General features: G+C 39.1%; 1 protein-coding gene and 1 long non-coding RNA gene across 2 annotated transcripts in view; one reads left to right on the top strand and one right to left on the bottom strand.

Moving 5' to 3' along the window:
- The window catches only part of NR3C2 (nuclear receptor subfamily 3 group C member 2), a 165,026-nt gene extending 150,848 nt beyond the window's left edge, over positions 1-14,178 (bottom strand). The window contains 4 exon segments of the mRNA XM_032223548.1: positions 2,432-2,486; positions 2,489-4,198; positions 6,150-6,205; positions 13,378-14,178. Coding sequence (XP_032079439.1) covers positions 2,432-2,486; positions 2,489-4,196 — 1,763 coding nt within the window. The 5' untranslated portion in view covers positions 4,197-4,198; positions 6,150-6,205; positions 13,378-14,178.
- LOC116512878 overlaps positions 11,447-14,558 on the top strand; it is a 51,359-nt gene continuing 48,247 nt past the window's right edge. The window contains exon 1 of the long non-coding RNA XR_004255942.1: positions 11,447-11,943. This is a non-coding gene — a long non-coding RNA (uncharacterized LOC116512878). The remainder of the gene's footprint in view (positions 11,944-14,558) is intronic.

Below are 14,558 nucleotides of genomic sequence, written 5' to 3'. Positions count from 1 at the left end.
TAAAGTGATCCACTAGTATATTTTTTCATTATAAATAGATAAGTGAAAAAATATTAATATGTATAATAAAATATGAAAAGCACATATTATAGTAGAGCTCATGAAGAAGAAAGAACTTTATAAAATCTTTGGTTTTAAAAAATTTTCAAAGTGTTAAAACATTAATAGAGACAGAAATATAAGAATAGGATTCCAAGAGCTTTAATAAGGTGAAATAATTGCAAAAATAGGTATTCGGAGACGATATCAAAAGATACTCTTCAATTCTGAATGCATTCCCTCTCTCTCCCTCTCTCTCCCTCTCTCTCTCTCCTCCCTCCCTCCCTCCCTCTCTCTCTCTCTCTCTCACACACACTGAAGGCAAAAACAGATATTTTTAAATTTAAAAAATTAGATTTCAAAAAATGAGCATTCTTCAACTAAGAAGTAGAGAAGAGTAAAAAGAATGGATGCAACAGTAAAAATAAAAAGCTGAAATCCAAAACTAGGATTATAAAATAGTGCTGATTAAGAGTAATGGAAATAAAGCTATAATTAGTTATCTGTAATACTCCAATTATACATTGTGTAAAATAAAGTAGTAGAAATTGTGCCATTTCTGTTAATAAGTAGTTGATTTGGAAGGCAGGAGATTCAGGTAGAAATTACCACTATGAAAAGGTGTACAAGTTCGTTTAGTGACGGTTCAAAGTTGACTTCAAGTTCGTTTAGTTACGGTTCAAAGTTACAATAGCACTGAAAAATGTGACTTATGACTGTTTTTCAGTTTTGGCCTTTGCAGCATCCCCATGATCATGTGATGAAAAGTCAGATGCTTGGAAACTGTTTCATATTTATGACTGCTGCAGTGACCCAAGGCCCTGTGATCCTTCTGACAAGCAAAGTCAAAGGGGAAGTCAGATTCACTTAAGAACTGTGTTACTAAATTATCAACTGCAATTATTCACTTAACAACTGTGGTAAGAAAAGTCGTAAAAAGGGGCGAAACTCGCTTAGTAAATGTGTCAGTTAACAACATAAATTCTGGACTCAACTGGTCATACCTTGAGGACTACCTATAATTTATTCTTTTTCTTTTCTACTTTAGAACATTCTCTCATAAAACTATCCATAAACTTCATGAAGTACCATATTTTTCAGAGTATGATGCACATCACCCCCCAAAAGAGCGTGGAAATGTTGGTGCGCCTTATACACCAAATATAGCCATTTTTGGCCTCCCGAAGCCCTGCCCCCGCATTCCATTTTTGTGAAAAACGGGTTGTTTTTCTAAAAAACGGAGGCGTTTTTGCTTTCTCCCAGCCCCCAGAAGCACTCTGCAGTCTTCAACAGGGCTGGGGGAAGGCAAAAATGACCCCTTTTGAGAAAAATGGCCTGTTTTTCACAAAAACAGGGGCGTTTTTGCCTTCCCCCAGCCCTGCTGAAGCCTGCAGAGTGCTCTTGGGGGCCGGGGAAGACAAAAACTTTTTTCTTACTTACCTCTTTGAAATCTTGGTGCATCTTATACACCAGTGCCTCTTATAGTCCGAAAAATATGGTATATAGAATTTCACTGAGTGAAGAAACTACTTTGCAATTAAGAGCATCATAGTCAGTAAAAAGTATTTTTCAACACTGAACATGGTCTGTTTCTCTCTATTGTCTCAGAGTGGCTTTTCATTTTAAGCATGCCTTAACATTAAATTGCATATATTGGTGCTTCACATGTTAATGTACATAGGATTATAAAGGTTCCAGTGAGCAATATATTAATGAAATCTGGAAAAAAAATCTAACACAGTAATAGAAGAGAAAGCCAACCACTGGAGAGTAAAGAAAAAGCCAGGAAGAGCAATACAAAGGGAAGGTTTTTGCTATCATGTCACTGGAAATATGAAATACATCAAAATAAGTTATTAGTAGTCACCATGTAGTATAATACAAAAGAAATTATCTTTATACCACTATTATGATTGTAAAATGGTTTCATAGAATTTAGAAGAGCAAGCCTTGATTAAACTGGGTTATGGTTCTAGTTTCCTATGTACACTTATTATTTTTTATATGAAAACAATAATCACATAATGTTGTAAATGGGCAAAACTGCTCTGTCCTACAGTCCTTAATTAAAGCTATTAATCTTTGCTACCTTTTTATTTCCAGAAGACATTTGAAAATGCCTACATTAATAACAATCCTTGCAGTAAAAACAGGGAAATAATGTTGCTGAAGTATTTTGCAACTCATTTTAAATTTAGTCAGGGAAATATTATGCGGTACCACCGCTAAACAGTTATGAAAACAATTATTAATTTTTTAAAAAGTATTTTAATTACACATATTGCAATGTATATAAATAATCAGTTCTGAAAAAAGTAGCATCAAAAACAATCTTACAGCAAAAGGTTTTCTCCTCCCCCGCTTTAGATATTCAGTAATAAAGCAAACCTACCTTGACACATTATCTGGAATATATTCTAGAACTGGATACCCATCACTCTTCTGCCAGACAACTCAGAATGTGATTTCCAGGACTCCACTAGAGGAAATGAGCTCATATGCTGAAAAGGCTGCTCTCTACCAACAGGCCGTGATAAAGCTATTCTGCCTTGAGCACCAATCCTATAGTGAAATGACTGTCCGCCAGAATTGACTCCAATAATGGCAGAGGAAGGTAGAGCACTCTCTTGATAATAGTTGTTCTCTTCAGGCTCCTGTTTAATTCCTATAGAATTTGAAAACACACTAGCTTCACATGTTCCGTCAAAGGATGAAACAGGTGGTCCTAAAATCCCAGAAAGAGAATAGTAGTCTTTATCATCCATGAAAGAAAAATATGATCCATCCATAAATGGAAAGGGATTTGCTATGTGATTCCCTTTAAAAGAAGCACCAGAACAAGAATGTTTAGCTGATTCTTGCTTTATTGATACTGAAAATGGGGGATCAGAATTGATTTTGTTATTTTCTCCAAGGCATGAGCTACTAAACATCCCATCTGGTTCAGGTTTTATAAACTGAGCAACAGTCATCTGATTAGCTACTTCATTGATAGGGATGGCATTTTCTATTTCCTCTATTTTAGGAAATATGATTTCAGAAGCACCTTTATTCTCTTTTGAATCTGGACTAGGAACCATGTCTTGAGTAGCACCAGGTCCAACTGATGTACTAGATGCTGGAAACGTCACTGCACCATTTACAGGGCTACACATTGAAGATCCCACAGTGCTTACTGCAGGACTAGAAAGAGTGGATCTATTGTTGGCATTGGAAGGGCTGGCAATAGAGCACCTTGAGTTCATATTTGCAGGGCTAGATACTGAAGATCTCATTGTAATGTTATTAGGACTTGAAACTGGAGATTTCACACTACAATGACTAGGAGGGCTTGAAATAGGTGATTTCATGCTACTTATAGGACTAGAAAGAGGAGATCCTACATTGCTAGTATGTGGAGGACTATGTAACATTGAACCTCGGTTTTCAATGTTAGGTGAACATGGCAAAGGTGTTCCCTGGTTTATTGGACTATTTACGGTGAAATTTGCAAAGTTAGTGGAAGTAGTTGATGATACAGAACTAATTCCAGGAGGGCTGCATACTGAAGGAGTCATGCTTTGAGGACTACAATCAGAAGAATTCTTCTCGTGGCACACTCTAGGACTTTTGATGATAGATGGTACAATGCCACCATTCACAGAGCTTGCACAGTCTGATATTAGAGGTCTCAAGGACCTACTTGGGATGTTCAAGGGAGAGGTACGATGGCCGTTCTCCTTATAGAGTTTTACTAATTGCTCAACATTTTGATAAATCTTTGCAGAAGTCAAGTTTCCTTGATGACTGTTCTGATCATAGGTAAAATCGGCATCTCTTACAGAATCCATGTATAAACCCATTGATTCAGCTACCGTGGCAGAAAGTTCCTTGGAGTCTATCTCGGTTTTTATATCACAGGGTAAAATAGCCGGCTGACTATGATCTGGATGAAGACACGAAATTAGCTCAGGTTTTTCTTTGTTGCTTCCTTGAGAACTGGCATTTGGAAATGTGCCAGAAACACAGCTCACATTTACAATCTCCATGTAATTATTACTCTCTTCGGACTGTTCTTCTGCTCCTTTAGGAGTGTACTCCATAGATTGGGAACCTTGACTCCAGCGCCTCTCCATATCTAGACTTTTTGAGTAACTGCGATAGCCTTTGGTCTCCATATCTAAAAAAAAGAAAACATCAAGTTTTTAGGTAAATATATATGTGCATATATCACTTTTCTCACGTATTAAAGAATGGTGGCTGCATTCCTAGACATGATTAAGTAAGGGTAAAACTTACTGAACATAGTGACAATTATTTCAAATAGATAAACATCTGACTTGCTGTTTATGCTCTTGTTCAGTGACTAACAATTAAAAACACAAAAATTATTATCTTGTAATAAATGGGGAGCTTGCAAAAAATTATAAGCCCCAAAAATGTAAATTTTGTAGAGTTATTTCATATTCTATGCTACTGACAGTAAATAAAATGACCTCAGAGTACATTTCATTTTTAGGTTTGGTACTTTTTTTTTTTTTAGTAAAGGATGATATTTAGTTTTATTAAAATGTACACTGATAACAAGTATTACATTTTAATATTTCCCACACAGTAAGAATCTCTTTCTTCCACAATCCATCCCCCATTAAAAAAAACATTATAATAAAGATTTCAAAACCAAATGATGCTGTACATTTTCCATAATTTCTTAACAACAGAATAACAACCTTTTAAAAGCATATATCCATGTTGATGTTGCTCAATAATATGCAAAAAAACATAACATCTTATTTGAAGCCGTATGGAGAAAAATTATTTTATAAAAATGCAAAGCTGTGTTTATGAAATATTTGTATTTCACTCAGTTGTGCAAGGAAGGTATGGTGCAGATCCTATCAGTCAAAGGATTTTGACTGGTGAGGTCTTGGAAGAGCTTTCTCTGCCACTGCCTCCTCATTATGGACCACCTTTCCCCCAGAGGTTAGGAGGGTTCCCACTCTTCTGGTCTTCCATAAAGGGGTCAAAACTTGGCTCTGTAATCGTGGGATTGGCTGGCACCCCAAGAGCCTTTATTAAGCAATAGCAATAGCACTTAGACTTATATTGCTTCACAGTGCTTTATAGCCCTCTCTAAGTGGTTTGCAGAGTCAGCATATTGTCCCCAACAATCTGGGTCCTCATTTTACCAATCTCAAAAGGATAAAAGGCTTGAGCCTGGTGAGATTCGATCTGCCAAACTGCTGGCAGCTGGTGATCAGCAGAAGTAGCCTGCAGTACTGCATTCTAAACACAGCTTCAAGATGCTAAATGGCCATCTTGGATTTTTTTTATTTCTTTGAAATTTTATACCTCATAATTCTAAAAAAAAAACAAATAAATTATTTTTAATATTCTGATGCTAACTTTGTATGTTGTTTTATTTGTTGATTATACTCTACACTGCCTAGATCCCCTCCTTGAGTGAGAAAACAGTGGCCTAAAAACATGAAAACATGAAACAATTAATTAAAGATTTATAGCATTGTTATTTTGGTTAGACAGATTAACTATTTTATATAATATATGGTTCATTCCAACTTTGGACAGCCCAGAATGTCCTATAAAATACTATATTATTTAAAAGAAGCATTCACCAAAGAAACACCACACTGTATGCTGGAGAAAAAGTGTTTTAGAATCTGACTGTCTGTCTGTAAGATATAGATAGATAGATAGATAGATAGATAGATAGATAGATAGATAGATAGATAGATAGATAGATAGATAGATAGAGACAGACAGACAGACAGACAGACAGGAAGATAGATAGATAGATGATAGATAGATGATAGATGATAGATAGATAGAGACAGACAGACAGACAGGAAGATAGATAGATAGATAGATAGATGATAGATAGATAGAACCATTAACTTAAGAGTGCTACATTACTCCCTTTAGTACAACACTGTACATGCCATGAAACATTTTCTGAATTTAGTATTTTACTATAGATATGCAAATAATTTGAATATAATTTAGCAGTAAAACAGTCCCACACCTTATAGTGAAATCCTTTACTTCTGATCGAGTTGCCTCTTTCTCAGCCTCAAATAATGCTATTACCCCAAAATAACAAAGTAACTCACCATTTTACACAAGTGTTTCAACAACAGAAGCAGTAGCAGCTGTCCCAAACGGGATCCTGAAAGCACAAACAAGCAATTACAATTTGTCCCATCACTCCCAGAATATGCCCAAATTATTACTTCCTGTTTAAATGCTTTAACGCTTTTATCAATCTGAATTTCAGTATACATCAAAATAGTTTTCTTTCTGAAGGATCCTGAATTCTTATCGAAATGTCTATATAGACAATCTAACAAACCTGTAAACTCAGCAGGCAGTGGGGCAACACAATTAACCCTTAACAATTAACCCACATAGACAAGCAAGTCACCAGAATATAAACTGACAGCAAAGAGCACTCCTTACTAGCATTGATGATGTTACCTAGTTAGGGTAATGAAACATCTGCAAGAAAGCAAGAAAGCTCAGAGAGCACCAAGGACCCCTCACAATTAACCCTATGCCTTCAAATTCATGACCTTTCATATCTAAGGCAGAATCCTTATATGTATGTTTACATTTGAAAGCAGTGATATAGTCTTAAGAACTTAAGATACACTCTTACGAACTGAAATTATTAAGCTATATTCACTTGAGAAGATACTGTAAAGCAGGAATATCAAACTGAAGGCCTGCGGGCTGGATCCAGCCCATGGGGTGCTTAAATCTGGCCCACAAGGCTAGCCTGGAAATATCAAAAGACCGGCCATGGTGCCTCTGCCAGCCAAAAGTGGCCATGTGGTCTGTTTTTGGCCTTCACTGTCTCCTGCAGCACTCCGCTGGCCAAAAACGGGCCGCACGGAGGCCCCCTGTATCCTGTTTTAGCCAGCAAATTGCTACAGGAGGCATCTGTCCCATCACCCCACGCTCCCCGTACCAGATCCCCCAGCCCAAGGAGAAGAACTACAATGCTGATCCGGCCCTTGAAGAAATCCAGTTTGACACCCGCGCTGTAAAGCCTTCTGTAGGTCGAAGAAATTTGATCATCTATAAACATTAGCTTTCACACACATTTTATTTTAATTAAGGAACAGTATTAGTCAAGGAGTGGAGATCCATTAGGGATAGCTGTAACACCAGCAAAGAAATTTGGAAAAACAAGATATATAAATATAGCAAGATGTAGATTTACATTTTTAATACAATTGAGCCCTAAATTTGTTTTAAACAAAACAACATTGATAGTTTACTTTAAACTGCTGACAATTAAATCAGAATACAAATTGACTGTGATCAGCATACATTCTCCATTACAGCAAATACATGGAAAACATATTTTGGGAAACGAATCCTTGTTGCCTATACATTGGTTACCATAGCCAAATATGTATCAAAACTAAATTGAGTTTCTGCTGTTTATCAATCAATTACTAACTTTTAAAATCTTTTTAGCCCACCTGGTATTTAAACTTTTGGTGACCTTTAAGAAGTATAATAGAACTTGCATGAATCAGGAAGAGTACAGGCAATCTTTGACTTATGACCACAACTGTGCCCAAAATTTCTGTTGCTAAGTGAGACAGTTGTTAATTGAATTTTGCCCCATTTTACAATTTTTTGCAGTTGTTTAAATGAATCTCTGCAGCCGTTAAGTTAGCAAAAGGGTTGTTAAGTGAATCTGGCTTTCCCATTGGCTTTGTTTTTCAGATGATCCTGGGACACTACAACCGTCATAAATATGAGTCAGTTGCCAAGCGTCTGAATTTTGAACATGTGACAATGGGGATGCTGCAACGGTTGTAAATGCGAAAAAGAGTCATAAGTTACTTTTTAAAATAGCGTTGTTAACTTGGTCACTAAACGAACTGTTGTAAGTTGAGGACTACCTGTACCAAAATATTTAGTAAGAATTCTTATGCGGTAAATGTACTTGTTTGTATCCATGTGGCAATAATTCTCCATTAGTTCATTGAAGTTTGTTATTTACTATTGTTTTTCAAAACAATTAGGAAACTATGAAAATAATATCCAACAATATGAAAAGTTGCAAGATTGGAAAGACTACCACAAAACACATACATATACACATCACTAATAGGCAAGCAAAGTGCAGAAAGTAAGTTTATAACAGCCTAGCCTCTATTCTTCACATAATTAAGGCTGTTCTATATTACAAAATCCAGAAATAAACTCTATTCATTCAATGGATTTTACTTCTATCGGATTGCAGCTGAAAACTGGTATATAATTTTCCAATTGAGCAGCAAAAAATATCTACATCAAAAGATGTATCACTTTTATACATGAGAATTTTAGTAATAACACTGAAAAAGAACTTGCAATATTCTATATTAATAAATTCATATATCTTTAATAATAAATCTTTAAGACATAGTTATCCAAAAAATATGCAGTTCAAGTGAACTAATTACTTTTATATTCTTCTTTGGATAAATGTTTTCTATTGACGTTTCATTTTGCCAAATTCACACCTTCTCCTGCTAGCATTAATTTATTTTCTCTTTAGTTGTCTTTGACATACTCTTGATCACATGCTTTCAGTTATTTAATTCAGTTTTTTCTCTTTAATATAAATCTTAATTATGTGAAGTAATAGAAATTATTCACTTGAATACAAACACGTTGAAAAACAGTTTTCACGGTCATATGATTGCCCCAATCTGACAAATACACCATTCTATCTCCAGCAAATAAAAGACATCTTTATGTGACTGTAAATATTTTTTGAAAAATGGTAAACAAGAAAAACCTTTCTGTAACCTTACAAAAAGCATGTAAAAAATTATGCACATAAATTACTAATAACAAACTTATTCACTCACATTAAGCCACTTGTAGAAAATCATGGCATATATCTCTATCACATTTGAATTACATCATTCTTTTACATCATTTACATCTTTGCACATCATCACCGGAGTTTTTTAAAAAATTAATCAGGATAGTAAGGGGAAAAGTTGAATATTAACTTAATGAAACTATTTGAATGATTTATTTACAAAAATGACTTTTCATAAGGAATACATATCATTCTTTACTAAGGAAATTTACTCAAAAATATCAGCTGTCTACCTCAATGTAATGCACATAAAATTGAGAAACTACTTATGATATTGGTTAATGATTACACTGGTTATTAATATTAATTCAGCTGAACCTTAATATTTTTATTGTATTTATTTCTCTGTCCGCTTGCTACTGGTAATTAGTTTGATCAGGCAAAGGCATCAATGTATCGTTTTGTTTTGTTTTTTTAAACCCAGGGCTCTTATTTTAGGACAAAAACTCTAATATTATGAATTCTGAACTCATGCAACATGCAGACTTTTATCTGGCCTATAATACAAATATCTTAATTTAAGGTAAAAAGTATGAATTTGTAATATGCTCTAAAATATTTAGTTGGAAGTGTTTATGACATAGATGCCTATCTTGTAGTAATGGCTTTAGCAACCTAAATATTGCAATCCTTTCCCACAGACTTTAGGACAACCTAGTTATGTGATAACCACTACCTTACAACATGCCTAACCAACAGGCTGAAAATAACCTGCCACCACGTCACCCAGTGAATTTCATTACTAGCCCTACCAACACAATTCTTTGTAGTCTCATGTAATTCAAGATACTGATAATTACTTTTCTAAGAACTCAGATCCTTGCACACTGAGCACTGTCTTACTTTTCTACCCCATCCCGGTGTAGCATCTTGGTATCAATGAACAATAAAAGTGGCCCATGTATGTGATTTTATATAGGCCTATATCACATTAATACTAACACAAAATTAACATAACACAAATATGAGTTAACCCCAGGTTTCCAAGAAAGGAAATCCACACACATTTTTGACCATTTCATTGACTTAAACAGTACAAATGACCAAAATTGAAACATTTTTGCAGTAATCTACAAGCAATAAAGCACATACAGCACCGACAACTTAATCACTGTTTCTTCATTTTGAAAAATTAGTAAATTTGCATAATTATTCAAAACAATATCCCATAACATCATCTGGCTTACTATGGGTGCATTTGCAATAGAACCTGAATGCTATCTACTGGTATGATAAAATAATGCAAATTTAATTGCTAAACTAAGGTTCAAAATACAATGCCAAGTTATCAAATTTACCAAATTAGAGTTTTTAAATAGTTTTAAAAGATGCTGCCTTTTCATCTTGAAAGAAAAGTAGATTATATATCTAATAAATTAAAAATGTTTCAGAATACCTTTCTGCACATAAATTCATTTGCAATGAATTCTACAGAGTTTTCAAGCCATTTCCAGTTTACTTAAACTGAAATCAAGAATGCTATTCAAATATCATTTTCAAATTTAGAAACGGTGCATGCAACTATAGAAGAATTACATTCTGCATAGGAATGCATGAAAGAGTTACAAATTCAAGGACTATACGCTAGCCTTTATTTTGCATTACTGGCTGGGCTGCTAACTCAGCTTTTACTATCCTTTAATATTTTAAAATTTGCTCTGTCTGGAGAGTCCATTGGAGTAGGGAAACTAATAAATTTAAACAAGCAATAACATAGCAGAAAATCCACCCTGAAGCTCTCAACATAACCTACTTCCCAAAGAAGCATAGAGCCTCATCCAGCATTACTTGACAGCTTCACACCCAGACAAAAGGATCCTAAAACCAATAGTTTCTGTCTTCACGTTCTGGGTGCATGGACTGTCATCTAACACATTCTAGCTTTCCAAACACCTATTCTGACACTTGCATTTTAGCTGAAAACCCAACTTTTTAAAAATGTGGGAGATACTTTTCTCCTGAGGATCTCATAGTAGGGGAATCTGCAGAATAATTGCCGGGAGTTAAAATTAGACAGTCTTGGAAAATCACCTGATGCAAAAAAATATTGCCCAGTTCTGAGACAGGTATAAATATCTCAAGCCATCCTCTCTTAATTTTCCAACTCCTTAACCTTGAGACGATTTGTTTGGCTTGCAGATCAACCCCTGGCTACAATTTCAACAATCAGAAATAATTTCCCCAGTACGCTAGAAATATATCTGCCCTCTGCCTCCCGACTGCTATCTCTCACCTCTTTCCTCCAAGTGTCATCCACCTAAAGTCCACATCCACGAACAAAATAGCCAAGCTCGGAACTGAAAAGGGAACGAGGACCAATTTATTCTTCATAACGGATTCTTAATTTCAAATTTGCCTGGTCCACCGACACCGTGCAGGGCAGAGGCAAAAGGGGGGGGGGGGACACCGCTAAGGTGCCAAGTCCTTTTAAAAACATGTCACGTGCTCAGATAAAGTTCAGATGAGGTTCTCCTCTCTCTCTCTTCTATTGGTCGACGAGAAAAGCGGAGCCTCGCTATCGGAGTCCGTAGCGAATTTCCATTGGACGAGCCCTTTTGTCAGTCACCCGGCAGGCGACATGACTGATACAAAGTTGCTGCGACACAAGCTAGAAAATGTATCTCTTCTTAAAGCTGTAGAAGCCTCTGTAGCAAAGCGGCTCGCGTCGCTTTCCGGGGGGAGGGGGGGGAGGCTGTAAATTCCCTCCCACCCCACCCGATCAGTCCCAGGGAAAGTGAGATTTAGGAATCAATCTTTGAAAGACGAACAACTTTCACAAGAGCAACAACAACGGAGGGATGAAGGCAGCTTCTACAAGGGAAACTCGCTCAATCCGGCCTCTCAACGGGAGTTAGAACTTGATCCCACGCCCTCAAGTTGGCAGCCCTTCCTAAATTGCATCCGTCTAACCGTTTCCTCTTAAAAAAAAAACCATGCTGGGATCCGAACAGGAGGGTTCGATTCCCAAGGCAGCCCTGCCCACCCCTCGAGACACGATCTCTACCTGTATCAAGGTAAGCGCCTGGGGAACCCCGTCCCACCCGCCCTTAATCCCACGCGAGGAAGTAAGGACACGCAAGCTTTCATCTCATGCAGCGAAAGATCGCAACGCTTTAACAGGGCAGCAAATAATCCATCTTGTCAGAGCAATAAGCAGCTTCTCTTCCCCCCTCCCCACATTAAAAAAACACACCAAAAAGCAAACAGAAACCTTATTAAGAGGCTCAAGGACTTGCCCTCTAGTTCTCAAGATTGGATTTTATTGCGTCTAGTAGGTTCTTCGCCAACTGCTTATTTGGATTATTTTTTTAAGTTGCACAGACTGATAAGCAAGGGCCATAAAAATTAACTCTCAAACTCTAACCCCTTTTAACAGGTCTTGGAAACATTTCACCACACGCTCCATCTTTGTGGCCGGAGTATATATATATATATATATATATAGATATATATTATATATTATATATTGAAAGACAATGACATCCTCTCCTTCCTTTTATTGGACGGGCAGGAATGCCGCAGTTTTCGAGCTTCACGGAAAACTGTCTCAACTCCATAACAACCCCCCCCACCCAATTTTTGACACCCCACCCAAACGGCAGCGGTGTTAACGTTCCCCCCTCCCTCCTTCCGCGGGAGACAGCTCTTTCCCCCTCCCTCCGTTTGCGTACACACCCTTCTCGATCCAGTTTCCCTTGATAAAACGCCCCAGCCCCCCCCCCAAAAAACAATAGCCTAGAGAAATAAAGTTTAAATGACATTCAAAGCAAGCCAAGCTGCGAAGTCCACCCATCCATGGCACGCGAGACATAAACCACTCCAAAATAACTCTCTTCTAAAGGCAAAAACGCGCTTAGCGATTTTTTAAGGGGAAAAAAACCCCAACCGCCCCCTCCCGGCCTGATTTTTTTCTTTTTGCAAAAGGGGGGTTCTCCAGCTACTCCAAAATTAGATTGACTGAGATGTCACGTGCCCGAATGTTTTCAGCCTTTTAATACTATTGATCCGCGGATTTGTTTTGGGTTTTTTTTTCCCAGCCTGGATCAGCTGAACACCGAGCTACTTTAGTTCCGTGGCCCCAAAGGCCGAATGCTCTTGCGTTGCCTCTCTCTCTCTCTCTCTCTCTCTCCTCTCTCACCTCTCTCACTCTTCTCTCCCTCTCCCTCTCCCTCTATTTCTCCTCCCCGCCGCTAAGTTTTAAATTGGATTAAGCGAGGACTGGCAATGACCTGGAAGTGCCTCTTCTGCATATTTTGGCTCCGAAAAGGCACTTCGTCTGACTGTGGCTCCCTATTAATCCTTTTATTCTCCGCGTATGACATTTTAATTCCTCCCCAGAAGAACGCTCCCTCGGTCACTCCAGCTCTTTTTACCCGTCCGCCTTCGGGACTCCGGTCAAAAGATGGTGTGGCTTTTAGGGTTTTGGTCCCCCCCCACCCTGGACTCACCTTCATTTTTCTATCTCCGTTTCGACTTGCAATGGCCGGAGGAACAAGTCCCTCTGGGTCCGCTCCAGAAAATCGGCCGATTAGGGAAAGAGTAGCAAGGAAGAAGGTGGAATCCGGAGGAAATCGGGGCTTAAATCCTGAAGGAGACGGACCAACCCGCGAAGGAGCTTGCTAGGGACTCCCGAAGCGGCGTCTTCACAAAATCAAAAATGAAAAGAAAAAAGCAAAAGCAACCCTGCCAAGCTTCTCTCAGGCGACCCGGGGCCGTTCATTAAACTGGAAGCGGAAAAGTCCACTTGGTTGAGCCTTCTGGGTGACAGCTCTCCCGCAAGGAGGACCGGCTGAAGGGGTCGTCCCTGGCTGTCACATCGCCGGCCGCGGCTGGAAAGCGTCGGTGGGAAAACGGCTGGAGAGCTTCGGATCTAGCCGAGGTTTCAAATTCTTATTTGGGGAAGGGGAAAAAAAGGGCGGAAATCCACCAACTTCCAGGTAAAACTCCGTCTGCGCCTGCAGCGCCACTGCCGCCGGGGAGAGAGGTGGGTGAGGGGGGAGCGACAGCGCAGCTTCGGAGGGTGTAAACTTTTTTCTCCCCTCCCTGGCGTCTCTTCAGAGCAGCCCAGTGTGCGCGGGTGTCCTTCACCTTCCTTCTGCCTCCGCCGCCGTTTTTTCCCCTCTCTCCTCCTCCTGCCTGCTTCCCAGATTTTCCTCTCAAGCGTTCTGCCGCTGGAGCTGGGTTCCCGGTTTGCGGGGCTGCTGTGGAAGAGACGGGAGGAGAGAGAGAGAGAGCGGGAGGGCAGCAGCGCTCCCCCCCCCCCCTTTCTCCAGGCGCGGCGAGCGGCGGACGCTCAGAGCCAACGAGATGGCCTCTCCGCCTCCTTTTTCCCGCCCATCGGGCTCGAACGGGAGAGAAGGGAGGGGCAGAGAGAGACCCACACGGACTGCCCGCCACCGGCTTTCCCGTCCAGTGTCTGGCTCGGGCTGAGCGGCTCGGGCTTGCTTTTGCACACAGGCGGGGAGAGAGGCAGTGAGGGGAAACCCGGGAATCTACCAGGCCAGAGAGCAGACGGAGTCGTAGCTTGGGGCGCCGGGGGTGTGGAGAAACTGCCGCTGCTAAGAGAGGCGAAAAGGTGGCTGTCCGCGGCCTTTGCTCTGGGTAATTGCTATCTGGCCGCTACTTCCCT

This window comes from Thamnophis elegans, chromosome 9, assembly GCF_009769535.1.
Source record: "Thamnophis elegans isolate rThaEle1 chromosome 9, rThaEle1.pri, whole genome shotgun sequence".
In the NCBI taxonomy this organism is placed as follows: domain Eukaryota; kingdom Metazoa; phylum Chordata; class Lepidosauria; order Squamata; family Colubridae; genus Thamnophis; species Thamnophis elegans.
Note: the sequence above shows the minus strand (reverse complement) of the source record. Positions and strands in the feature narration are given on the sequence as shown.